This window comes from Acinonyx jubatus, chromosome A1, assembly GCF_027475565.1.
Source record: "Acinonyx jubatus isolate Ajub_Pintada_27869175 chromosome A1, VMU_Ajub_asm_v1.0, whole genome shotgun sequence".
In the NCBI taxonomy this organism is placed as follows: domain Eukaryota; kingdom Metazoa; phylum Chordata; class Mammalia; order Carnivora; family Felidae; genus Acinonyx; species Acinonyx jubatus.
In genome coordinates, this window is record NC_069380.1 from 108,550,498 (window position 1) to 108,578,469 (window position 27,972).

Sequence of the window (27,972 nt, forward strand, 5' to 3'; positions counted from 1 at the left end):
TTGAGCTCGTGAGCACAAACGAGTTTTATTTAATTCCAAGTGTTGCAACCTAAGTACACTTTTCTTTTCTCTTCCAAGTTCTTTAACTGCTAAAAATGCCCTTATAGAGACTACCATTGTAAAATGGGATTAATTAGTAATTTACTAAATCTACCTGTCAATTGATATGTTCTGTATGGAGCCTTTAAAATGATGTTTTGAGAGTTTATTTACAATCACTGAAAACAGCTGGTTCTATAAAACATACAAGGAGTTACAGGCTCCTTAAACTTACAACATACGTGTATTTCAACACTTAAATAGAAGCTCATTTTTTCAAAAGCAGTTTTCTACTTTCTCATAAAAATATAAAAAAGACAACATTCATAGTTTTAAAAACCCTTATTTAGCTCAAGTCAAGATTTTTCTACAAACGATACCTCTTTCCAAAAAGCTTAAAAGACATCATAGAATGATGTCATGCACAACTAAATAATTTCACCACAGCAGAGTATATCACTTTTAAGAAATATTGTGCAGTATTTCTTTTTAATCTTACATGCTACATTTCAACGGTGTCTATGCTATGTAAACACATGAGATTAATCCAAGTCATTTGTATTTACTCAGTAGATCGCCAGATATGACCAGTTGCCATGAACTGTCAAATCACAATGGCAAAAATAATAATAAAATAATAAAAGGCAATCTTTATGAATGCTTAGAAAAACTTAATAAAAGGCAACCAACATCGCCCTAAGTTTTGGTAACAATTACCTTTCTTCCTCTTCCTTTTCCTCTCCTACCTTTTACAGCATATTAACACACAAAGATATTTATATCACTTTATTTAAATTAAACTTTTAAGTGACTCTTTTCTGATACATACAACTTATCAAAAGGCACCAAGATTGGACTCCTAAGTACTTTCAGAATTTTGGTTCCTTTTTAGGTTCCTCTAGATTGATTTTCCTCAGACAAGAGTAACTCTAAGAACCAGAAGAAAACGAATGACATAACACAGTAAGTGGACACTTGTACGACTGAAAAGGCATAAATATATTAATAGGTTCCTTGAGCTTTTCATTTAAGAAGTCACAATAACCTTCTGAACATAAACATAAAAATCGAGCACATTTATTAAGAGGAAAACTCCTCTAAGTTTATAGTAACAAGGTAGTAAATCTTCCATAATAACACAGCCAAAAGCATGAGAAATTCACTGCCAGACATTGTGGTTCATTATCCTGAAAACATGTCTGATACGTAGCACTAGCATGTAACAAAGTGTGGCACTCATTTCACAGGGAGAAAAGAAAAGTTTCATCACAATAACAGATTTACTGGATTCAGCTTTAAGTTTTAGAGATATATATTAAAGATAAAAAAGAAAAACGAGATTTACCCTTAAAATAAAAAAAGTCTTATATATATATATATATATATATATACACACGCGCACACACACACACATACATATATAATCCATTATTAATACTCTTTATGCTCTTATAATGTGTAAAACATTTAGAAACTTCCAAACTCTAGAAATGTTGACTGGTTAACCTGTTTGGCCTTAACACGATCTAAATTCCCTTTCGAGAATCACACTGATGTGTTCAGTCCGGCAGTCCAATAGGGACGGAGTGATTCTATTTCTTTTTCTTCTTCTTTGGTGGTTCATCCTCGGAGCTGCTCTCTGTGCTGGTGCTGCTGCTACCGGAAGAGCTAGAATCTGAGTCTGAATCAGAGGACGAGGAAGAGCTCGTGGAGGAGGATGAAGACGATGAACTGGAGGAACTTTCATCGGTGTCACTGTCCTCTGAGGAGGATGAGGTAGATGTTTCTTCACTCTCAGATGAGGAATCACTGGCTGAACTGTCACTGCTATTGCTACTGGAACTGGTGACACTCTTAGACCTGTTAGACAGTGAACAGTTACATGCAGGGGAAGCTGACCCTTCACAGAATGTTTAAAAAGCAATTTCATGGGCGAACGAGGTATATGGATACACTGAAGCCTGGCTACCACGGGATCCCTAGATGTGGTGCGCTGGGGACTGTGTGACTAGTAATCCCGCAGCAACCGCAGGTTTTACTTTAATAACGTAACTCTCCTGGATGGAGTTCAAGAGCAGTGTTCCTACTCTTAATATACTCCAGAATGAATCATGTTAGAATAAAGTTGCAGTGTAATTGTTGGGTTTATTTAAGCCTTGGAGAGCATGGTAAATGTTTCATAATCTTTACTCTCACCAGATATATAGCTGGTCAACAATTTTTTTTTTTTACCAGTCTAATAATATTTCCTATTCTAATAGAATAAGAGAGATTTCTAAGAGAAATTATTTACTACTTCCAGGTATACTCTGGAAAGTTGGAGAAAAAGGAGAAATGAAGCCAATAAATTCCAGTCAGGTAAAGAGAGGAAAAAGGGATGATACTTAATCACGAATTACAGACAAGAGATTTCAGATCCAAATTTTATCACAAGTGTTTTAAAATCACTCTTTTCATCCCTCCAATGAGTATTCTTTATTATCTACATAATATTCCTAAAGCCACACTTACCTTTTTTTCTTCGTCTTTCTTTCTACATTAGTTTCTCCGATGCTGATAAACATGAGGGGGGAAAAAGCTCCTGTTAATAGTGATTATACACAGCTCAGGCAAACCCTTCAGCTATCCCCAAAACTGTTTTACATTGGAGAAACACTTTGTCTTTCATGACAAATACTGACTCCAGTATTTTCTTGTTATAAGCAATAAGTTAGTTTCCTACTATAGGCTGCATATGATACATGCAGTCAACTTAATCAGTACTTAAAGGGTAAGACAGATATTATCAACTATATCTTAGAAGCCAGGTAAGTTGGTGGTTAAGAGGACTGAGTGCACCAATTTGATTCTTTTTAGTTTTGAGCTAAGGTTGACATGGCTAAACCAACTACTTATGGAATAACAAAACAACAGTAAAACACCAACTATAATTTGCGTTTTCAGAATTATCTTATAAATGACTATTTCATTAAAACAAAAAAAAAAGGAAAGCAACCTTTAATTTAAAATAACCATTTCTGGGGGCGCCTGGGTGGCTCTGTTGGTTGAGCCTCCGACTTCAGCTCAGGCCATGATCTCATGGTTCATGAGCTTAGCCCGGCCTTGGGTTCTGTGCTGACAGCTCAGAGCCTGGAGCCTCCTTCGGATTCTGTGTCTCCCTCTGTCTCTGCCCCTTCCCTGCTCACACTGTCTTTCACTCTCTCTCAAAAATAAGTAATAAAAACATGTCTATAAAATAACCATTCCTGGGGGCACCTGGGTAGCTCAGTCTGTTGAGCCTCCAACTTCAGCTCAGGACATGATCTCATGGTTCACGGGTTCAAGTCCTACATGGGGCTCTGTGCTGACACTTTAGAGCCCGGAGCCTGCTTCCGATTCTCTCTCTCCCTCTCTCTCTGCCCCTCCCCTCCTCATGCTCTGTCTCTGTCTCTGTCTCTCTCTCTCTTAAAAATAAACATTTAAAAAAATTAAAAATAAAACAAAATAACCATTTCTAGGGCATCTGGGTGGCTTAGTCAGTTGAGCGTATTACTCTTGATTTCGGCCATGATCTAAGGGTCATGGGATGGAGCCCTGTGTTGGACTCTGCACTAGGCATAGAACCTGCTCTACTCACTCTGTCTCTAATAAAAAAATAAAATGAAATAAAATAGCCATTTCTTTTTCTGCATGTCCCCTAAATTGTTCAGTTATTTACTATTTGATTTATTTAGTTTTTTTTTTTTTTTTTTTTTTTAAGTACACTCCACAACCAGCGTGGAGCCCAATGTAGGACTTGAACTAATGACCCCGAGATCAAGACCTGAGCTGAGATCAAGACTCTGACACTTAACCAATTGAGTCACCCAGGCACCTCCAGTTATTGTTATTTACTATTATTAAAACCAGACACTTAATACTTCAAGACTGTGTTCCCTCACATTATTTTTTTTTAACGTTTATTTATTTTTCAAAGAGACAGAACGCGAGAGGGGGAGGGGCAGAGAGAGAGAGAGAGACAGACAGACAGACAGACAGAATCTGAAACAGGCTCCAGGCTCCGAACTGTCAGCACAGAGCCCGATGCAGGGCTCAAACTCATGAGCTATGAGACCATGATCTGAGCTGAAGTCAGACACTTAACCAACTGAGCCACCGAGGCGCCCCTACTCACATTATTTATAAAGAACAAAGTCTGATGATTTTTGAATGAAATATACGAATGGTTTGCTGCTATATTTCTGCCAAATATACATGCTATATCGGGTTTTCAAATTACATAACTACTTCTATTACTATAGCACTGTCCTGTAAATTTAACATTTTTATATTCTTGACTTCTCTGTATTTCCTAGATAATGTTTGTATCCTTATTTTTTGAGTCTTTGAATATAAATATATGTTTATGTAAAGTTGTCTCACATAATGGAATTACTACAATTGTTATTTTCATGGTAAAATAAGTGGTAGGAGTACATTTATCAATCACACCAGAAAAATTGATGATCACTGAGATTCATACACTTTCATCATTTTATCAGTGAACCAAAAATCAGCAGTTTTTATCTAATAGAGCCATATCTAAAATTCATGTAGTTTTGTGTATTTTTTTTTTAAAACATTTATTTATTTTGAGAGGGGCAGAGGGGCAGACAGAGGGAGAGAAGGAGAATCCCAAGCAGACTCCACACTGTCAGTACAGAGCCCGATGCAGGGCTGGCTCTTACCAACCATGAGATCATAACCTGAGCCGAAATCAAGAGTCAGACACTTAACTGGTTGAGCCATCCAGGTGCCCCTAGTTTTATGTATTTTTAAGAACAAGATATTCATACCATACAACTAGAAAAACAAAGTAAATGTTGAAATTATTCATAACTATTATACTTTATTAAAAATTTTTTTAATGTTTGTTTTGGAGAGAGAGAGCACAAGCAGGGGAAGGGCAGAGAGAGAAGGGGATAGAGGATCAGAAGTGGACTCTGCATTGATAGCAGTGTGCCTGGTGCAGGGCTTGAACCCACAAACCCTGAGATCATGACCTGAGCTGAAGTCGGAGGCTCAACTGACTGAGTCACCCAGGCACCCCTATATTTTTTTAGGACAGGGCTCTTCAAACATTTTTTGCTTACGTTCTTTTTTTTTTTTTTTTTTAAGAGAGAGAATGACAGAGCACAAGCAGGGGAGAGGGGCAGAGAGAGAGGGAGAGAAAGAATCCCAAGCAGGCTCCATATTCAGTGCAGAGCCTGACGCAGGGCTCAATCCCATGACCCTGGGATCATGACCTGAGCTGAAAACAAGAGCTGGATGCTCAACTGATGAGCTACCCAGGTGCCTCCCTTTTGCTTACATTCTTTTCTTAAAAAATGTTTATTTATTTTGTGTGTGTGAAAGAGAGCACATATGCCAGCAGGGGAGATGAAGAGAGAGAGAGAGGGACAGAGAAAATCCCAAGCAGGCTCTGAGCTGAAAGACACAGGGCTTAATCTCATGAACTGAGATCATGCCCTGAGCCAAAATCAAGAGTTGAACACTTAACCAACTGAGCCACCAGGCGCAGCCCTCTTACATTCTTAATAAAGAATTTGAAAAACTTTTTTTGCCTCTTCCTTTTTTAAATCCAAGTTTTAATATTAACGAAAAGTGTAATGACTCATCTCATATATATAATTTTAAAAGAAAATTATTATATCATTTGGTAATTGTATCCAATGGAAAGTAAATGCCACAATAATTTGATACCTACTGTAATTCACTCAAAAATTATGAACAAGCTTATCTTTAACAGTTGGTACTTTTACACTGTCTTTTTTCCTCACTGAACTTGTACTTTTTTTTCTTTTTGTTTTCTTTTTCTTAAAGTAGGCTCCACACTCAACATGAGGTTCAAACCCACAACTCTGAGATCAGGAGTCAAATGCTCCACTGACTGAGCCAGCCAGGTACCCCTGAACTTGTACTTTTATTCTCGTTTCCCTATAGAAAGTATCCTAATATATTTTTATGGCAAAGATTTTTAGTGATCACTTATGGTATTTCTCGGCAATAAAAACAGAGACCTAACTTAAAATTGTATTTTTTAATTGCATATGATCCTAAGACTTTAAAAGTGTTTAAAAAATCTGAATTGAGCAACCATTACTGATAATACAATTGATTAAAACAATGTAGAAATACATTATAAATTTTAAAGTTTATTTATTTTGAGAGAGAGAGAAGGAGAAAGGAAGAGAAAGAATACCAAGCAGGCTCCAGGCCACCAGTGCAGAACCTGACACGGGGCTTGAACCAATGAAACCATAAGATCATGACCTGAGCCAGGATCAAAAGTTGAACACTTAACTGACTGAATCACCCAAGTGCCCCAATACATTACAAATTTTAATAAGTATTACACATCAAAGTAAATTTATTGGAAATGCATCTCTTAATGACATCGAGTGTTTTTCCACTTAATGTATCCATGGATCTTATTGCTAAATTCCAACAAGGTTCAGCATTAATTCAATTCCTATATTTAATTTGTATAGATTTGACCCTAAGAAACCTTCTTAACCTCAACAGTTGGGAATAGAGTTTTGTTGTAGCAATGTCACTGTTTGAATTCCTCCAATGTTGTATTCCATGAGTCACAAAAATGTATGATTAAAAAACACTTTTATGGGCACCTGGGTGGCTCAGTTGGTTAAGTGGCTGACTCCTGATTTCAGCTCAGGTCATGACGTCATGTTTTGTGAGTTTGAGCTATGTGTCGGGCTCTGTGCTGGCAGCACGGAGCCTGTTTAGTATTTTCTCTCTCTCTCTCTCTCTGCTCCTCCCTGCTTGTGCTTGCTGTGCTCTCTCTCAAAATAAATAAATAAACATTTAAAAAAATAATAAATTAAAATATACTTTTAAATTGGCAGCTCAATTAGGTCTTCCTTCAGGTTTCCTGGGGAAAAAAAAATTACAAAAGAATTTGCTCCTAATAATTAGAGCTATTCACTTTCTTTGTACATATACCACTATTTTGAAAAATGTTTTCACACATGAAGAAAGAGAATGGAAAAGGAGAACTGGCAGGCAAGTTCTCATACAAATTTAGTTTTGAAAAAGTATGTATGAATGTTGATGACCTAGAAATTGATTACCTATCTATTCCTGCATAACCCTTGAGGAACATTCATTTCCATAAATTGGGAGACTGCTACCTTGAAAGCCCATGTGTTTAAGACACTATTATATAGCTAACAGTCCTTATGAAGATGCTGCTTCTCATCTGTAGCACTGAGTACACCTGACACCTTCCCATTTCAGTTTCTAAAACATGTTTACTTACTTATTTCAAAGCAATTTTAAAAGCTTTATTCAAAGGACACAAAAGGGTAAGTAACACATTTCCAGGTCCCTCCTACCCAGTTCTCCTTCTATAATGGAGCCACTATGGGGCGCATGTGTGGCTCAGTTGGTTGAGTGTCCAACTTCAGCTCAGGTCATGATCTCCTGGTCCGTGAGTTCGAGCCCTGTGTTGGGCTCTGTGCTGACAGCTCAGAGCCTGGAGCCTGCTTTGGATTCTGTGTCTCCCTCTCTCTCTGCCTCTCCCCCGCTTGTGATATCTCTATCTATCTCTCAAAAATAAACAAACATAAAAAAATTTTTTTTAGAATGGAGCCACTATTATGACTCTTTCATATTTCCAAAAAAATTTCATTATTCCTTCTCTCCTTTTTTAACATAAATGATAGCATATTATATATACTGTTTTCTATCCTATTTATATACTTAGTTTAAGTATCTTGGATGTCTTTCCATATCGACTCTATAACAATAAAGGGAACTGGATAAAAAATGGAGTTGGGAAGCTCTAAAGGGGGGTTCTCACACACTACCACTCGTCATTAACAGCAGACCCCAACATGAAGAATAGTACCTTGCATTCTTCAGTAGGAAGTAGCTTACTTTTACCATTCCAGCAGGAGGAAGGACAGTTTTCTTCTTGTCTAGCAATAGCAACAGCCAGGAGAAACTGCCACAGTCGTCCAATGAGAATCTTGATCTCTTATTCTCTTCCAATGGACTTTTGTTTAAAACAGCCCTTCTTTGTGCACCTGGGTGGCTCAGTCGGTTAAGCATCTGCCTCTTGCTTTTGACTCAGGTTATGATCTCACTGTTTCGTGAGTTCAAGCCCAACTTCGGGCTCTGGGCTGGCAGTGAGGAGCCTGTCTGGGATTCTCTCTCCCACTCTCTCTGCCCCTCTTCCACTTGCACTGTTTCTGTCTCTCTCAAAATAAATAAATGAACTTAAAACACAAACAGCCCTTCCCAATTTCCTCTTTTCCCCAATAAAAGCAAGCCCTTCTCCTTTGTTCCCTGGACCTGCCTATGGTTTGCCATGGTTTGTTTGTCCCGGATTGCAATGCCTTTACTATTCCCGAATAAACTCATTTTGCTGGTAAAATAACAACTGGCCATTTTATCTTTCAGGTTGATGGCTCATATAACCTACCTCATAGTCTGCTGTCATTTCACTGGCAGTTAAGTCAATAAAGTACAATGATTAAGAACAAGGCCTGGCTGGCTTAACACTTAATCTTTCCACTTACTGACTGTGTGACACTGACAAGTAACTGAACTTTTCCAGGCTCCAGTTTCTTCACATGTAAAATGGGGATAATAGTACGTACATTAATTGTACAGATGTGATGCTCGAATAAGCTAATAGGTGTCAAGAGCTTATATAGCACCTAGGACATAGTAAGCACTCATTAAATGTTAGCCTATACTATAATCTAAATCTGGATAACCACCATGAGACATTTAGTTGTTTAATAAATTCTATAAATAAAAATACTCCTTTGGAGAGTGCCTGGGTAGCTCAGTTGGTTGCGTGTGTGCCTCTTAATCTCAGCTCAGGTCTTGTGGTTGTGGGTTCAGATCCTGCACTGGGCTCTGCATTGGGTCTGAAGCCTACTTAAAAAAAAAAAAGAAAGAAAGAAAGAAAAAAGAAAAAAACTCCCACATGTACACTTACCTTTGTTGTAATAATAATAATCTGTTTTCTTTTTCTTTTAAAGCTTTCTTTAGTTCTGCTGTTCTTGAAGGCCTATGTAGGTATTTTCTTTTTCCTGTGCATTCATAAGTCCAATGTCCAAATTCTAAGCATTTCTGACATCTTACATGTTGCTTATTTGCTTCACTGCAGAGCAAAAGAACAGAAAGAAAATAGAATACAGGACTTAAGATTTTGACTTGACATTTTCTATCCTTAAAAGTACACATAATGTAAATATTTTTAAGGTCAAATATAAACATAATTTTATACTTTGTTTATTATGTCAGATTTAATTAGAAGGCAGGATACTATGTAGTCAAGAACATGGACCTTGGGAGTTAGAACTCCATTCAAATCTTCATTCCTCAATTCCATTCCAGTAATGGCAGACTAGGTAACTCAGACCAACTCCTCAGCTCAGAAATAGAAAAGACAGTCAAAACATTTTTAACAATCTGCTTGAGGCATCAGAGAACTAACGACGGGGTGAAGAATCTAACCAAGCCAAAATATGGAAGAAAATGGAAATCTACAGCAGTCAGCTCTGTATTTAAGTCAACTTGAGCTGGAAGTGTTTGCTCAGCAGGGTAAACCTCATTATAACAAGCCACGGAGATAAACTATGTATCCAGGGTTAGGTCTCTGAAGATTTATACTCTGAGAATAAACCAACTGTATAGAGAATACAGCTCAGCTTCTACTCATCTAGGAGAAAAAGAAAAATCCCAATCCTATAATCCCTGAAATTGGATTAAGATGCAGCAAGTAAAGTCAAATAGATGAAAAGAATTGGAAAGGAAAAAATAAAATGTTCATTCCTCACTGATGACATATTATGTACATGGCAAATCCAAAGAATCTACAGATAAAGTATTTTGAAATAATTAGAATTCACAAGATCAGCAAGATTTCAGATTGTGGTCAGCAAACTTTGTAAAGAGTCAGATAGCAAAAATTTTAGGCTTTGCCAATAAGGAGGTAAAATTGAGGGTATTATGTAAGTACTTACCTAACATGAGAGAAAACCCAATTCCACAAATATGTTATTAATAAAAATATTCCACATAAAGGAGGTTTACTAGGGAGAAGAATGGAATTCTTTTCTAGAAGATAACATTTCACTCATTTGAGGTTGAAAGTTAGTGTTTCCTACTATCCAACTGACCATACATATATACATGTAATTAACATTCTTTTTTTTTTTTTTAGTTGAAAGAGGGTGCAAGTGAGTGAGGGGCAGAGAGAGAAAGAAAGAGAGGAGTGCGGCTCATGTTCATCTGAAGCAGGGTTGTATTCATCTGAAGTGGGGCTCCTGCTCACCCAAAGTGGGCACAAGCTCCCCAGATGCCGGACTCAAACTCATGAACCGTGAGATCATGACCTGAGCCAAAGTCAGATGTTTAACTGACTGAGCCACCCTGGCGCCCTGTAATTAACATTCTTGAGAGCCCACCAAAACAAGCAGCAAGTAGGATTCAGCAGGATTCTATAACAAAAACAGTTAAGATGACATTTTAAAAGGTGATATTTATAATTTCCTGAAAAATATCAAATACGTAGAGATACAAAGAAAATATGTACAAGAGTTCTTTGCACAATATAAACATCATGAGAGAAATTAAACATCTAAGTAAGTGGCTATATGGAAAAATATACCATGTTCACAAGAAAACTTGATAATTTCAAAATGTCCATTCTCCACAAACTGATCAATAGATTCAAAGCAATGCCAATGAAAATCAAAACAGGTTGTTTGTTTTGTTAACCAACTTATTCTAAAATGTATATGGAAAAGGCCAAGAATAGCCAAAATGCTCTTGTAAAGGAATAAGTGGGAGAAGACTTAGATTAAAAGTCATTGGCTTAATGATACAGCTATACCAATTAAAAATATGAAATTGGAGCAAAGATACACAAGCCCATGGAACAAAACAGACTGCCCAAAAATAGACTAATGTATATAAGAATACTTATTTTATGACAACCATGGCACTAGACAGCAGTGGGAGAAAAGATAGGTTATTAAGTGTACAGGGACAACTGGTTATACATATGGAAAAAATGAGACTTTACTCTCTACCATATACAAACATTGATTACAGACTGGTCAAAGAATACATGTTTTACAAGATGGTATAAAAAAGGTGACTTGGAGGGACACCTGGCTGACTCATTTGGAAGAGCATCATCTTGAGGTCGTGAGTTTGAACCGCACGTTGGGTGAGGAGATTAAAAATAAACAAACAAATGAACAAAAAGTGAAAAGGGCGTCTGGCTGGCTCAGTCGGTTAAGTGTCGCACTTTGGCTCCGGTCATGGTCTCGTGGTCTGTGACTTCGAGCCCTCATGGTTCATGAATTCGAGCCGCAAGTCGGGCTCTCTGCTGTCAGTAAGGAGCTTGCATCTGATCCTTTGCCTCTCCTCCTCTCTGCCCCTTCCCTGCTGGTTCTCTCTCTCTATAAAAATAAATAAATTATACACACACACACACACACACACACACATATATGTATGTATACATATAATATAACATAAAGAGAGTAAAAAGGGAAGCCAAGCACTAACAGTGCAGAGACTACTTGGGATTCTTTCTCCCTCTCTCTCTGCCCCTCCCCCACTCTCTCATGCACATGCACTCTCTCTTTCAAAATAAATAAATAAACTTAAAAAACAATTTAGAGAGAAAAAAAGGGGAAGGGCCGTCTGGGTGGCTCGGGAGGTTAAGCATCCAACTCTTAGTTTCGGCTCAGGTCATCATCTCACGGTTCAAGGGACTGAGTCCCACATCGGGCTCGGCACTGGCAGTGCGAAGCCTGCTTGGGATTCTCTTTCTCCTTCTCTCTGCCCCTCCCCAACTTGTGCTGTCCCTGTCTCTCTCAAGATAAATAAATAAACTTAAAAATCGTTTAAAATAAATAAAAATTTTAAAAATAATAAATAATTAAAAAAAGGGAAGCCAAGAAGTTGGAGAAGATGTTACAAATCACCAAGAAAATGACACATCATAGAAAAATAAGATGAAGTGGAAAATGGGAAGACTGCACAAAAATGGGCCTGGGAAACACAAATCAATAATAAACATATAAAAAGTTGCTCTTTAGGGGTGCCTGGGTGGCTCAGTCGGTTAAGCGTCTGATTCTTCATTTTGGCTCAGGTCATGATCTCACCGTTTGTTAGTTCAAGCCCTGCATCAGGCTATGCACCGACAGCATGGAACCTGCTTAGGAGTCTGTCTCCCTCTCCCTCTCCCTCTCTGCCCCTCCCCCGCTTGCTCTTTCTCAAAATTAATTAAAATAAACTTAAAAAAAGTTGCTCTTTACTAATCAAAGAAAAGCATATTAAATGCTCAAAGATACCAAGGCATACGTACGTACCAGAAAGAATACAATTAAAAACTGAGAATAACAAATGTTAGCAAAGATACATAGCAAGAGGAACACATATCCATTGTGTGTATGAATGCAAACCAGTACAACCATTTTGAAAAAAAATATACTATAGTTAAAGAGATGTACACTCTATGATCCAGTAGTTCCACTCGTAAGTATTTATACAACAGAATTCAATGCACAGCTATACCAGATAACATGTATTAAAATATTGCTTTCCTTTATGTAGCTCTTAAAACTTTTCAAACAATCATACCCTTATAGAAAACTTCTAAGTACAGTTCAAAGAACTATTTTTCCTGTATCATTTGTAAACTGCCAAACTGATGACTCATCAACTCAGAATATTTCATTGCATTTTTCTATAAACTAGGATATTCTTCTAGGTAACAAAGTAACCATCAAAGTCAAGAAATTAAAATAGATACATTCCTACCATTTAATCTTCAGACCCTTACATTTAAGGGACATCAAACGTCCCAATAATGTTCTATATAGCAAAATCCAATTCAGCATCTACGTTGCCTTTGTAAAGTCTATTTGATTTCCTTCTGTCTAATGAGTTCCTTAGTCGTATCCTGCTTATTATGACCTTAACAATTTTGAAGATTACAGGCCAGTTATTTTGTAGAATGTGCTTCAATTTGAGTTGCTTTCAAGCTCACTCATGCGATTATCAGTAGGAAGCTTCAGTTCCCTGCCTGTTGACCTCTCCACAGATAGGGCTGCCTACAACACGGTTTTCCCCAGAGGGAGTGACCAAGGCAACTTAAGAAAGAAGTCATAATTTTTTATAACCTAATCTTGAAAATGACATAGCATCACCTTTGCTGTACTCTGTTGGTCACACAGACCAACCCTAGAATAACTTGAAAGGAGACTGCACAAGAGTGTGAATGCCAAAAGGCAGGGATCATTGGGGGTTATCTTGGAGGTCAACTACCACATCTGAGATCTCTACATGATTAGATTCAAGCCATGCCTCTTGGCAGGAATGTAACAGAAATGGGCTGTGTCCTTCTCACCATATTCCTACCAGGTGACACAAGATGGCAATTTGTCTTATTACTGATGATATGCACTCTGATTCCTTGATTAAGGAGGGTTGACCAAGTTTACATTCTAAAGTTACTTTTTGTACTTTTGTAATTATGGTGGTTGTAAATGATGTCCACAAATTCTTTCATACTTTTCACTTCAAAAAGGGAAGCCCTAATTCCCTACCTTTAAGGGTGGCTTAGATTTAGCATCTTGCTTCTAACAGAATAAATCAGGATGGTGTGACTTTGAAGATTAAGTCACTTAGCTGACATGTCATGCAGACACTGAAGCAGCCTCTAGGGAGGCCCACGTGGTGAAGAACTGAGGCCTCCTGCCAATAGCCCTGTGAATGAGCCATCTTGGGAGACAGATCTGCCAGTCCTGATCAAGCCTTCAGATAACTGCAGCCACTAAGTTCTGAGGCTCCTGGGTGGTTCAGTTGGCTAAGCGTCTAACTCTTGATTTTGGCTCAGGTCATGATTTTACTGTTTGTGGGATCGAGCCCCGTGGTGGGCTCTGTGATGATGGTGCACAGCCTGCTTAGAATTCTCTCTCTCCCCCTCTCTCTCTCTGCCCCTCCTCTGCTCATGCATGTGCACTCTCTCACTCTCTCTCAAAATGAATAAATAAAAATTAGGGGGCGTCTGCGTGGCTCAGTTGGTTAGGAATCCAACTTTGGCTCAGGTCATGATTTCACAGTTCGTGAGTTTGAGTCCCACACCAGGGTCTGTGCTGATAGCTGAGAGCCTGGAGCCTGCTTCAGATTCTGTGTCTCCCTCTCTCTCTCTGCCTCTCCCCAGCTTGCACTCTGTCTCTCTCAAAAATAAACAAACATTAAAATAAAATAATAAATAAATAAATAAATAAATAAATAAATAAATAAATAAATAAAAAGAAGCCACTAAGTTCTGGGATGATTTGTCACACAACTGTAAGTGAAAACTGATATAACAATAAGTATTTTGTGGGTTGGTATTTCAAAGTACATAAATATCTTGCCCACTAAGTTTTTAGTTCATTTATTCATCTATCAGTATGAACTCATATTTTTCTATCTTATTCAATAAGGTATAATTTGTTACATGATTTATGTTGATACTCAGATTGTCCTAGATGTGGTCAGTGGAAAGGAATCCTTTCAAGCTGGGTTGTGTCCTTTTGACACGACTTCTTCATTTTGGGGATACTTCCTTGCTCTCTGGTACAACAAAAAATTTTAGGCACATCTACTTTCCTTGTCCCAGCCTGCAATCAGACTGATGAAGCCATGATGATATTTAGAGTCACATTTCTCTTTCCACTTAGGCTCTGACACCTCATACCAAATTACACTTCCCCTTCCCTGTGTAGATATTTTCTCCATTAAGGTGATAACTTATGCTAAATTGTTCCTCTGTGTGGACACCTTCCTCACCTTGCTTGGGATCTGATACCCTACACTGGACCTTCCCCCCACTTTAGGGATCTGACACCCTGCAGTGGCCCTTCCCCCCACTGGATGCCCTCCACACCCTGCTGATGCTACAGATCACTTCACACATCTATGTAGATGCCCTCCTTACCCACTTCAGCTCCAATACTCCAATGCCAAGTCAACCCTGTGCATGGAGGCCTATCTTGCTCTACACTACTTAATGGCTTTAGGGGTGACTTGTTCAAGAAGGGAAGAGGAAGAACTAACGAATATAACAGCATGACTTGTAATTTCCTCAAAACTGGAGGGGTGCCTGGGTGGCTCAATCGGTTGTGCATCCGACTTTGGCTCAGGTCATGATCTCCCGGTTTGTGAGTTCAAGCCCCATGTAGGGCTCTGTACTGATAGCTGGGAGCCTGAAGCCTGCTTCAGAATCTGTGTCTCCCTCTCTCTCTGCCCCTCCCCTGCTTTGCTCTGTCTCTCTCTGTCTCTCAAAAATGAATAAATGTAAAAAAAAAACAACCCTGGAGATAACATCTCTACCCAACATTCTACTTGGGTAGAATGGATAATTTATGGTACAGAATACAGTGAAATACTTCATAATATTAAAAGTGAACAGGGGCAACTGGGTGGCTCAGTCGGTTGGGCATCCGACTTCAGCTCAGGTCATGGTTTCGTGGTCTGTGAGTTCAGGCCCTGTGTCAGGCTCTGCGATGATGGCTCAGAGCCTGGAGCCTGCTTCAGATTCTGTCTCTGTCTCTCTCTGCCCCTCCCACACTCTCACTGTGTTTCTCTCTCAAAAATAAAATAAAAACATAAAAAAATAAGAACAAAAAAAAATGAACAAACTTCACAGATTTAAGAAGCCACATTATTCAAAAGAATCCAAATTGTCTGATTCTGTACAAAGTTCAGACACAGGCAAAATTAAACTCCAGTGCATAGTTAGATGGTAAAAACACAAAGAGAAGCAAGGAAAATATTACCATAAATGTTAGGTGACGGATTACCTTTGGGAAGGGGGAAGGTCATGAGTGGGAAGGCCTTAATAGCTTTTGGTAGACTGGCAATTTTATTACCTGATCTGGGTGGTAACTGATATGGGAAACAAAGGCAAAAGAAAAAAATTAAATTTCCTTACTACTTACAACCCATTGACAAGTCCTTCAAGCAGGAACAGTGACCTTCCTGAGGTAGCTCAGCTGCCTTGATGTTGACACTTTACCAAGGGCAAAAGGCAATCTTAGCTTAACATTATTCCAATCCCTCAGGATCCTGTGATTCTACTTTAAACATGTAAGAAATTCCTTAGGAAATTCCTTTATCTCTACTCACCAAGATATATGTCAGCAATTACCCTTCAAGCATACGGCCTACTGATATACATCTTCTGAAGGGTCTCATGACTGAGGGTTTACTAAACAGTAATAAATGACCTCTTCCTAATAACAGCTAGCACCCTCAGGGTCCTGGAAACCTTGTTTTCAAAATTCCTTGGAGACTTATGCTGTCCCTAACACTCTTGCAACTTGAAAGTTTAAAAGCAGTCACCTGTCACAAGCCCAGTGTAGCTCTTTCTGCCCACAGGTTCTTTAATAAAACCACCTTTTTGCAGTGAAGATGTCTCAAGAATTCTTTTTTTTTTTTAATTTTTATTTAATTTTAATTAATTTTACTTTATTTTTTTATTTTTAAAAAAATAATTTTTAAAATCTTTATTTAGTTTTGAGAGAGACAGAGTGAGAGCGGGGGAGGAACAGAGAGAGCGGGAGACACAGAATCCAAAGCAGGCTCCAGGCTCCGAGCTGTCAGTACAGAGCCCTAAGCAGGGCTTGAACTCATGAACCATGAGCTCATGACCTGAGCCAAAGTCAGACGCTTAACCAACTGAGCCACCCAGGCACCCCTCAAGAATTCTTTCTTGATCGTTCACTCCAAACCCAAACATTTTCACATCGGTAATCAAGTAGAATGTTCCTTTATAATAATTTATTAAGTGGCATAGTTATGTCGTTTGAACTTTTTTGTACATGTGCTTTATTTCACAACAAAGGTTTTAGAAAATCTTGGCTTTTGGGGTGCCTGGGTGGCTTGGTCAGTTAAATGTCCAACTTCAGCTCACGGCATGATCTCATGGTTTGTGGGTTAGAGCTCCATGTCAGGCTCTGTGCTAACAGCTTTAGAGCCTGGAGCCTGTTTTGGATTCAGTGTCTCCCCCTCCTCTGTCCCTCCCTCACTTGCACTCTGTCTCTCTCTTAAAAATAAACATTAAAACATTTTTTTTTAATCTTGGCTCTTTCACTACATAGCTGTATGCTCTTTAGCAAACTGATTTGGAATCTTAGATTCCTCTTCTAAAAAATGCAATAATACCCACTTTTACTATGTTATTGTGAGAATTAGATGACACCATAACCAGGGCTTATACTTATCATGTGCCAGGAATTTAGCTAAGTATCAGTTATGAATAATCACATCTATTCTCCATAACAACTCAGTGAGTTTGAAAGAACTATCCCCACTCTATAGACTAGGATGTATACATAGCAAGCAGTAAGGCATCTGGTATAAAGTAACACACAATTAATTGGGAGTTATTATTGCCAATCTATATATTGTATCTGGATTAATGATACATGGCACTTTAAATTTTCTCATAACATGGTTGCATAATGAGATGCTGGGTTCTTAATTTTGACCTAGAGCAGTCACCTTTTTTATCCCTGGAGAACACATAATTGGTGCTCAGTAGATGTTTGTAAAACGATTACTGAAATAGGTAAGTGTTTAAGAGGACATATATTGCTTATAGTGGGCTTTTCATTAGTTAATTCCTGCATTGTGGACCAGGTTCTGTAATCTTGATGATAATTTAGTTTTAGCATCTGTCCAAAACTTAATCCTAATCTGAAGACTAATGTTACAATTAAAGAACTAAGACTATTTCAGTAGATATAGTATTAAAAGATAATAAAAAAGACCCAGCTTTTTGATTAGTAATAGTTCTTAAATTTCAGCAAGCAACCTCCAGAGCCATGATGATAATTTCAGACTTTATCTGAACATGTAATGTCATAGCAAACTTTTAAAATCATCAACCATAAAACATTCTATGGACTTAATATTAGCTTTTGAGGCAAAAAGAACCATTAACACATTTAACACATAACATAAATAATTGTAAAGTGCACCCCAATAATAATATATTCAGAAACATTAAAGACAATTTGTAAATAGTGTAAAATTGTGGGCACACCTAGATCAGTACGTTGAGGGTCTGACTTTGGCTCAGGTCATGATCTCATGGTTCTTGGGTTCAAGCACCATATCAGGCTCCCTGCTATCAGCACAGAAACCGCTTCAGATCCTCTGTCCTCCCCCTCTCTGTGCCTCCCCAGCTCTCATGCACTCTTCCTCAAACATAAATAAACATTAAGAAAACAAAAGTGTATCAGGTGCCTGGGTGGCTCAGTCTGTTAAACACCCAACTTTGGCTCAGGTCATGATCTCATGGTTTGTGAGTTTGAGCCCTGCATCGGGCTCTGTGCTGACAGAGCCTGGAGCCTGCTTCAGATTCTGTCTTCCTCTCGCTCTGCTCCTCCCCTACTCACTCTCTCTCTCTCTCAAAAATAAACATTAAAAAAAAGTTTTTTTAAGTGTATAATCATGACTCTCCTACAAATACATACAAAACAGCCTGTGAATAAACTCTTGAAAACAAGCAAAAAAACAAATACATACAAAACAAACACACGTCAAAGGTTTAATGATAAACAAAGGAACTAGTAACAGTAACAATAACAGTAACAAAAAGTAACTAACGATCAATAAAGGATTGAGCCTGGGCAGCTGAATCGGTTGAGCATCTGACTTCGGCTCAGGTCATCATCATCTCCCACTTTGTGGGTTGGAGCCCCACGTTGGGCTCTGGCCTAACCGTTTGGATCCTGAAGCCTGCTTTGGGATTTTATGTCTCCCTCTCTCCCTCTTCCCCGCTCGCAATGTCTCTGTCTCTCTCTCTCTCAAAAATAAACATTAAAAATGCATATATTAAAAAAAAATAAAGGAACTAGTAAGATGGTGTAACTGGTTCAAAAGAGAATTCGATCATGAATGCTGAAATGGGGGTGCATAGGTGGCTCAGTTGGTGAAGAGTCCGACTTAGGCTCAGGTTGAGATCTCACCGTTGGTGGGTTTGAGCTTCGTATCAAGCCCTCTGCTGCCAGCACAAAACCTGGCTTCAGATCCTGTCTCCCTCTCTCTGCCCCTCCCCAGCTCTCAAGTGCATGTGCCCTCTCTCAAAAATAAATAAACATTAGAAAAAAAAAAAAGAATGCTGAAATGAATTTACAGACAGTTAAAAACTACTCAACAGTCACATTGCAAGAATCAATCATAACATATATGTATGGGTAAGAATCTTTCCTATCAGTTTTCTACAACTTACAAAGTTATAAAATAGCTCAAAGACAGTGATGGATAGGCTCTCACAGAGTCACACAACCAGTAAGAGTGGATTAGACATGACATCTAGTAATCTTTTTTTGAAATCCATTTCAAAGCCTTTCACAGTATTTCCTAACAATGAAAATATGATTGATAGTGTGAGGAAACCTCTCAGAATCAAGAAAATAAAGTATTCTCCAACTCAGAGTTTATTTTCCCCAAATTAATAAACTTATAACTTAAGATCTCAGCTATTAAAAATATTATCCACCAGCAATGTGTAGTTTTCTGTTGTCATAAATAGAACATTCACAAATATCTAAGGCCCATCTATGATTGACATGTTCTAACCATTAATTAACCACCTCTAAAAATACTGATCTCCACAGAATGCTGAATGAGGCAGACCTTTAATTTTAAAGTAAACAAGATTAGCATTTATTTCTACCCATGTGAATACTCTATTCAAAAAATACTCCATTTCTATACCCTAAGCTAAAGCCCAAAGAAGTGTTCTAATTATACAGGTTTTTTTTTTTTTTTTTATGAAATGACCTTCTTTGACACCTAAAATAGTAGGACATGACTGCTATATTGACCTATTGTTGGCAGAGGTAGAGAATGGGCACTCCACATATGGTAAGATATACGTTCATTTTTTTAAGTTTATTTATTTATTTTGAGAAGGACAGAGAGAGTACAAATAGGGGAAGGGCAGAGAGAAAGGGAGGAGACAATTCTAAACAAGCTCTGCACTGTCAGTGTAGAGCCCAATGCAGGGCTCAAATTCAGAGAACTGTGAGATCATAACCTGAGCTGAAATCAACAGACACTTAACCAACTAAGCCACCCTGGTACCCCCAAGATATACATTCTTAACTGCTGGTAAGAATCTAAATGGCACAGACTTTCTGAAGGGCCATTTGGTAACTACAAGAAAATCTTAAAAATGTACATACCAAAAAAACCCAAAAAAGATAGTATAAATGGTCATTATCTACCTAAAAAAATCCCTAAGAATCTAAAACAGAGCTACAAGAATATATGAGTTTAGCAAGGTCACAGGATACAAGGTCAATATACAAAAGTCAATTGTATTTCCTTTCTTTTCTTTTCTTTTTTTTGTTTATTTATTTATTTTGAGAGAGAGAGGGTATAGGAGGGGCAGAGAGAAATGGAGAGAGAGAGCATCCCAAGCAGGCTCTGCACTGTCAGTGCAGAGCCCAACTGAGGGCCCAAACCCACAAACCATGAGATCATGACCAGAGCAGAAACCAAGTGTCGGACATTTAACTGACTCAGCCACCCAGGTGCCCCTAAAAGTCAACTGTATTTCTATATACTAGCAAGAAACAATTGTAAAATTGAAATTAAAAAAATATTATTACAATACATAGAGATAAATCTGATGAAAAGTCCAACACCTCTACAGTGAACTATAGAACATCGGTGAGCAAAGTTAAAGGCCTAAAAAAGATGAATACACACACATACACACACAGATTAATGCATAAGAAAACTCAAAACAGTTAAGGTATCCATTCTTCAAAAGCTGATCTATAGATTCAGTACAATTCCAACTGAAATCTCAGCAGTTTCTTTTATGTAAATTGATAACCTGATCCTAAAATGCATACAAAAATACAAAGAATCTACAATAGTTGCAATGACTGAAAAAGAACAAAATTAGAACACTACCTGATTTCAAGACTTATTATAAAGCTATAGTTATCACCACAGGGTGGTGTTTACAAAATCAAATACATCAATGAAACAGAATACAATCCATACACATGCATGGGCAGCAGTTTTTTTGACAAAGGTATAAACAAAATTCAATGGAGGGGGTACCTGGGTGGCTCAGTTGGTTGAAATGCCCAAGTCTTGGTTTTGGCTCAGGTCATGATCTCACAGTTTTGTAGAATTAAGCCCCACACTGGGATCTGCATTGGCAGCGAAGAGCCGGTTTGGGGTTCTCTCTCTCCCTCTTTTTCTGCCCCTCCCCCAGTCACACTGTCTTTGTCTCTCTCAAAATAAATAAATTTTAAAAACTTAAAAAAAAAATCAAGTAGAGAAAAATGTCTTTTCAACAATTGGTACAGAACAATTGGAATGCAATGTGCAAAAATATGAACTTTTGAAAAGTTTGCCAATTTCTAATAAGATTTCCCATAAAATTACTAGTTACTATATGGTCAAGCAATCCACTCTTAGGCTATTTATGAAAGAAAAAGGAAAACTTAAGTTTACACAATAGACTACATGAACCTTTAATAGCAGTTGTATTCAAAAGGAACACCAAACTGGAAACAATCAAAATGTCCTTAAACTGGCAAATGGATAAACAAACTTGTATATCCATACAATGGGATATATTGGCAATAACTAAAAAAAGAGGGGCACCCGGGTGATTCAGTTGGTTAAGCATATTACTTTGGCTCAGGTCCCGATCTCAAGGTTCGTGGGTTCGAGCCCCACATTGGGCTCTCTGCTATCAGCACAGAGCCCGCTTTGGGTTCTCTGTCCCTGCCACCGCTCCCTGCACCACCCCCCCACCACCCCTAACGCACTTGTTCTCCCCCTACCCTTGTTTCTCCCTCTCTCTTTCAAAAATAAATAAAAATGAAAAAAAAAAAGAATGCAATATTAATATGTGCAAGAACTTTAGTGGATCTCAAAGGAATTAACCAAGTGAAAGATGATGGACTCAAAGGCCACAGACTGATTCTATTTGCACACAACATTATGGAGAAGATAAAATTACAGCGATACCAGTGGTTTCCAGAGGCTGATAAGCGCTTACTTACAAGGGGTCATGAAGAAATTTTTCATGATGAAATTTTTCTATATCTTGATTTTGGTGGTGCTTCCAAGACTATAGTTATCTGTCAGAACTCACAGAACTGTACATTAAGAAGGATGAATTTTGGGGGCTCCTGGCTGGCTGAATTGGTAGAGCATGTGACTCCATCAACCCTCAGTTTGTTCTCTTGTCATTAGGAGTCTCTTGTGGTTTGTTTCCCTCTCTTCTCTTCCCCCCACCTTCCCATATGTTCATGTGTTTTGAGTAAACCTGACTTTTAAAAAAAAATACCCATACTGGGACACCTGGGTGGCTCAGCGGTTAGCATTCCAACTCTTGACTTTGGTTCAGGTCATATTCTCACAATTTGTGAGACTGAGCCCCATGTGCTGATAGTACAGAGCCTGCTTGGGATTCTCTCTCTCATCTCTCTGGTCCCCCTCCAAATAAATATATACACTTAAAAAAATGTTCTTACCAGTTAATCCAGAATAATGGATACATATATGCAAAAATTTAGTTGTATATTTATTATGGGAAGTATAATATGGTTTATAAGATAAACCTGACAGATGGTAGTTACATTTGAGGTGAGCACAGCATAATGTATAAACTTGTGGAATCAGTATAATCACTATGTTGTACCCCTGAAACTAAAGTAGCATTGTGTGTCAAATATTCTCAAGAAAAAAAAAAAAAGAGTAAACTATCCAACAGCAATGGAAATGGCCAGAAAGTTATTGTTTATCCATAAAGAACACTACGAGGCCATTTATAATGTTAAAAAATGACCTAAAAGGTTATACATTAAAATGTAAAAAATGGTTGGGGTGCTTGGGTGGCTCAGTCGGTTAAGCATCCAACTCAGTTTCAGTCAGGTAATGATTTCAGTTTTGTGAGTTCGAGCCCTGTACCCGGCCCTGAAGCTGGTAGCCCGAAGCCCACTTGGCATTCTCTCTCTGCCCCTCCCTGACTCACACTATCTTTGTCTCTCTCAAAATAAATAAATAAACTTAAAAAAAAAGTGTAAAAAATTATTATCTTTGGGGTAGGGTTATAATACATTTTTTCTTTATCTGTATTCTCTAACTTTCCTACAATGAACATGGAATGCTTGTGAAATCATAAAAAAAAAAAAAAATCAAGATATTTTTCCAAGTAACATATAACTAATGAGTACATAAGAGGGCTAAAGGCCTTAGAGAAATATCTAAACCTAATACAAATAAATAAATATCCTACCGAAAAAAGCTGAGAGTAGTGAAAAATGTCAAGAACATCAAAATTGTTTTGTGTTTCAGTTACATCTAAAGCACAAAGAACTGGGGGGAGGGCGGGGGGGGGGGCGTGGAGGGTGTGGAATAAAGCACACAAAACCAAAAGAAGGGATAGACTCATTATTTTGGGTGCTAGGCAAATTGGTCACCAATGTCATGTTATAGGCTAAGAGAACAAGAAGGATTATTTTTATTTTTCTTCATTCTTAACTCAAACACAATTATATGTAGAATGAAAAGAGTAGAACTGAATCCCAAGATAGTGAGGAGTGGGTAACAGGGCCCTTCTATCCATCTGAATGTGTTTAAGTCACATGGCCCAAGTGACTGCTCCCCAACATACCAGAGATTTTCCAGGTGACATGACTGTACTGCTGCTGGTAATGTGAGAAACCCTGGCATACATGAATGGTGCTGAAAGTCTGAGAGTAGGCAAATGCTGTTTTGACTTTCAAAGTGGAGAGAAAGGTAGATTCCACAAACTATGCCAGTGAACTTGACATCTATTCCAGGCAAAGTTCTGGCTGGATTTATTAAATCCATTCAAAAAGAGAAGCTCAATCACGAAGTATCAAATCATTACAGACTAATACTCTTATTGGCTTCTGGGTATATGTATTTCAATAAGGCATCTAGGAAATAGATCAGTTGAGCATTATGGACAGAAGAGTACTGTTTAATAGGTTGAAGTAAATGTATAGCGGAGTATCTAGCAATGGCCTGAGGGCTTGGTCTTTAGTTTGAATTTGCTCAACATTAAAAAAACACTTTTTTTTTAACTGTTTATTTTTGAGATAGAGAGCGAGCACGAGCAGGGGAAGGGCAAAAAGGAAGACACAGAATCTGAAGCAGGCTCCAGGCTCTGAGCTGTCAGAGCAGAGCCTGACAGCAGGGCTGGAACTCACAAGCAGTGAGATCATGACCTGAGCCGAAGTCGGACACTTAGCTGACTGAGCCACCCCGGTGCCCCTGATGTGTTCAACATTTTATAAATGACTTGGATGAGAACAGAATACAGATGTGCATGTTTATCAAACCTATAGCTGACACAAAGCTAAGAGGGATAGATAATACAAAGAATGACCAAATCAGGATCTAAAAAGGTCTTGACAGGCTAGAACTGAATGTCAAATTTAACAAGATGAAATTTAACAAGGGTAAAAGTAAGTCTGACACTTAAGTCCAGAAAATCAATACAAGTACGAGACAGGGAAGCTTGACATGATAGCAATTCAAGTGGATAACATCTAGGGTTTTTACATGACTAAAATCACAGTTTAGGTCCAAAGCTAGAAAGTTAGAAGGGAGCAGGGTTTAGCTTCATCAATATTATTTTCCTTTCAGCTCAATATAAACTGTATGTAACAGGCTGATTCAGGAGGTAAGTATGTCCTTCCTACCCAAGCCAAAGTTACATAATTCTCACAGATGCTGAATAAATGGTACTGGAATTCAGTGGAAGGTTTAGCAGAAGAAATGATCTGAGATAGTAAAAGATTCTACAAATCTACTTAAATATAAGTAGATGTAATTACAATTTACAAAGTGAAAATGATTTCATTTCAATTGATTTAAAGTTAACTCTGCTGAATGGGAAGCTCAAATTTAGGCTTTTTTATTTATTATTATTATTAGTCCAACTAATATCCTCTCAATTGGGATCTCAACAGGGCACTATTCGGGGTCATTTTTTCTGTTAAACTTTCCACTGAATTCCAGTACCATCTCTTCAGCATCCACAAGAATTATTTTTCCTCTATTAGTCCAAAGACTCTTAAAAAGAATGACAACAGTACTTTCTCACTTCACATAACTAAATAAATACTAAAAATACTTTAAAAATTGTTATTATGGAATATATGGTCTTTATAAACAAAATTAAAACTTTTTGATGAAGATAAAATGAAAAATAATGGTTCCTCTTCTGCTTTCTGCCCCCAAATACTCCCTAAACTCGACTGGACTTCCCTAACTTCTAAAGGTCTCCTTCTCCAACTCCCTGAGGACTTAGTCTTTATACCATGACCGCTTTTTATCATACACCATTTATTTTCTTCCCCCAAAAGATTAGAAACTCCTAAAGATAAGTCTTTTACTTCTGTATAGCTCATTTACCAAATACAGGCGTTCCACAGAAAAACAACATTTACTAAACTTTCTGACACTTCTTAAATAAGAAATAACAATATTCTTTAGATACTAAGTCTTTCACTTCATACAAGTGGATATTGGTTGGTTTTACCAATCTAGCATTCACTACCTAACCTACCTATCTAGCTCATCATTGATTTATAAAGATCCATCCAATTGTGCTGGTAAAAGAATGAGATCTGCTAATCAGAGCATGGCAATCCCATAGACATGATTCAATCTAGACAATGAGATGCCATCAACTTGAAGTTGGACAGATATAAAGGACCCTAGATAGTGCAGCCATCTTGGGACCAACAGAGTGGATCTATCCAAGTGTGAATCCAACACCCAAAAGATCAAATCTGTGAGTTTGATAGTAACATAATTTAGCACACCTATTGAGTGTTATAGTCACTCTATTCTTGACTTCAGAATTGTTTGACTTCAAAGCCTTCTCCTCCAGGAGGCATACTACCTTGACTCCCTAGGTGTTTACCCTTAAGCTCAAGGAACTCTTCCTCGGGTGTGACAGGTGGAACTCATGAAGAACAACAAAAAATAATAAAAAACAGAAGTGTAAAAAGAAACAGATAAATATGCAAGCTAACTATGTGTGATGAATTATGGACTTGCAAATGGTAACAACATGAAATGCCAGGAGAATGAAAAAATGGCAGTTCAGGTGTACATGTTGGTAGAAGAGAAAAAAAGACTTTACCAGAGAGGGGTGTCTGGGATGATTCCTGCATTATGCGTTCACAGCAAACCTCTTGTGCCACTGACTCTCGCTCAATGGCCACAGTGGCCAGCTTTTAGTTCTTAAAAATTAAAGTTCTTTCCTGTCTCAAAGCAATTGTCACTTTCTGGATGGTCTTTCCCCAAATCCTCTCATGACTGGCTCTTTTCTAATTTTTTTTTTTTTTTTTTTTTTTTTTTTTTAAGACAGAGAGAGGGAGGGGATGAGAGAGAGAATCTTAAGCAGGGTCCTCTTTTAGAAGGAAGCCCAAGGAGGGCTCAATCCTGACCCTCGATCACCACCTGAGCTGAAATCTTGAGTCAAGATGCTCAAAGGACTGAGCCACCCCATGAGCACCTCTTTTCTCACACTTTTGATCTCTGTTCAAATGCTACCTCTGCAGGCATTCCTTTTCAGTCCAACCAACCTAAACTGGACCTTTCTTTCCATCACCTCTTATTTCCTTCAAAGCTCTTATCATCAACTATATTTACTTAAAATATTTAGTTGTTCCACTCTTTTCACCAAAGGAATAGAAGTTTCCTGAAAGCAGTATTTCCGGTCTTGAACACCTCCATTTCTTTAGACCCAAATTCTGGCAGAGAGCGGCATAATATTTTAATAAATATTAATTAAAATAAATTAATATTTACTGAAGAGAATGAATGGCAGAAAGTGAGAAGATAACTTGGGGAGAAAAATCGGCGTTGTAGTCAGGGTTCCTGGGGAAGGCGATAGGAAGAGGGCAGGAAAAGCCAGCTGGGTTGGAGACTTCACAGGGAGTTGAAGGTTTATGTCCGTGAGACTGGAGGGTGTCGGATCAAGGCTTCAGGCTTCCCGGATCACGCGTGGGGTGGGCGGCTGGGTGGGCAAAGGGGCACATACCACTTAGTGCCCAACTCCTGGGCATTCCCTTTGCGGAAACCAAACGCTAGGCTCTCTTCAGAACAGCACCTATCCCACCTCGCAGCCTAGGTCCCGCCCCGGGGACCTTACGCAGCCGTCTTCCACGCAATCACTAGCCCGTGGACACCAAACTTATCGCCTGGGCCGAGCCCCCGCGGAGCAGCAACAAGTGAGAGAGACGACCACCCTCCGCCTGTCCACACGGAGGATCCGATACCTGCCCGCCATCCCGGCCCCTGCTCACTCACCGGCTGACGCGTTTCTCCCCGCCCCCAGCCCGCCCCGCGGCCCTACTCGGGCCCTCACTTACGCTTGTCTCCGAGCTATGAGCCGATGCATGGGAGTCGCCATCTTAGTGCGGCTGCGGACTGCCGCGCTGGGTTTTGGGAAGCTCCTCGGAAGGGGCGGGCCCTTCGAACCCCCAGCGGTCGCCTGCGTGGGCGGAGCCAGTCAGGCCTCGCGGGCCTCTGTGGCCGCCTTTGGGGTAAGCAGTGGGTGGGTAGGTGTGTGTCTTGTTTCCTGTGTAGGTCTCTAGTTTAAGAAAGAAGGATGATGCCGGTTGTCTTGCATGAACAGGCCCTTGAAGAATGAGTACAGGTATATTGCGTGGAGAGGCAGGGAGAAACATTCTCAAATAAGGGAAATATATATTATAATATATATTATACACACACACATAAATACATGAATAAAAGTGTACAGTGTTCAGAAACGAGTCTGGAGAGCAAAATAAAAGGAATGGGCTTAAAAAAAATAAAAAGTAATGACTTGAGCAA

General features: G+C 38.6%; 1 protein-coding gene across 1 annotated transcript; it reads right to left on the reverse strand.

The window, feature by feature from the left end:
* Positions 1–27,648, reverse strand: ZCCHC10 (zinc finger CCHC-type containing 10). Its single transcript, XM_027076706.2, has 4 exons — positions 27,507–27,648; positions 9,029–9,193; positions 2,551–2,592; positions 1–1,899 (listed from the first exon to the last, which is right to left on the reverse strand). Exons 1-4 carry the CDS (start codon positions 27,545–27,547, stop codon positions 1,632–1,634), a joined length of 516 nt encoding a protein of 171 aa, XP_026932507.1. The 5' UTR covers positions 27,548–27,648; the 3' UTR covers positions 1–1,631.
* Positions 27,649–27,972: the final 324 nt, after the last annotated feature.

Bases quoted from the DNA above. Each gene is read 5' to 3' on its own strand.
- ZCCHC10 (XM_027076706.2), bottom strand. From the start codon at position 27,547: ATGGCGACTCCCATGCATCGGCTCATAGCTCGGAGACAAGC. The intron at 9,194-27,506 runs GTAAGTGAGGGC...TTTGCTCTGCAG, and splicing joins CTCATAGCTCGGAGACAAGC to TGAAGCAAATAAGCAACATG. The intron at 2,593-9,028 runs GTAAGTGTACAT...CATGTTTATCAG, and splicing joins TTATTATTATTACAACAAAG to CATCGGAGAAACTAATGTAG.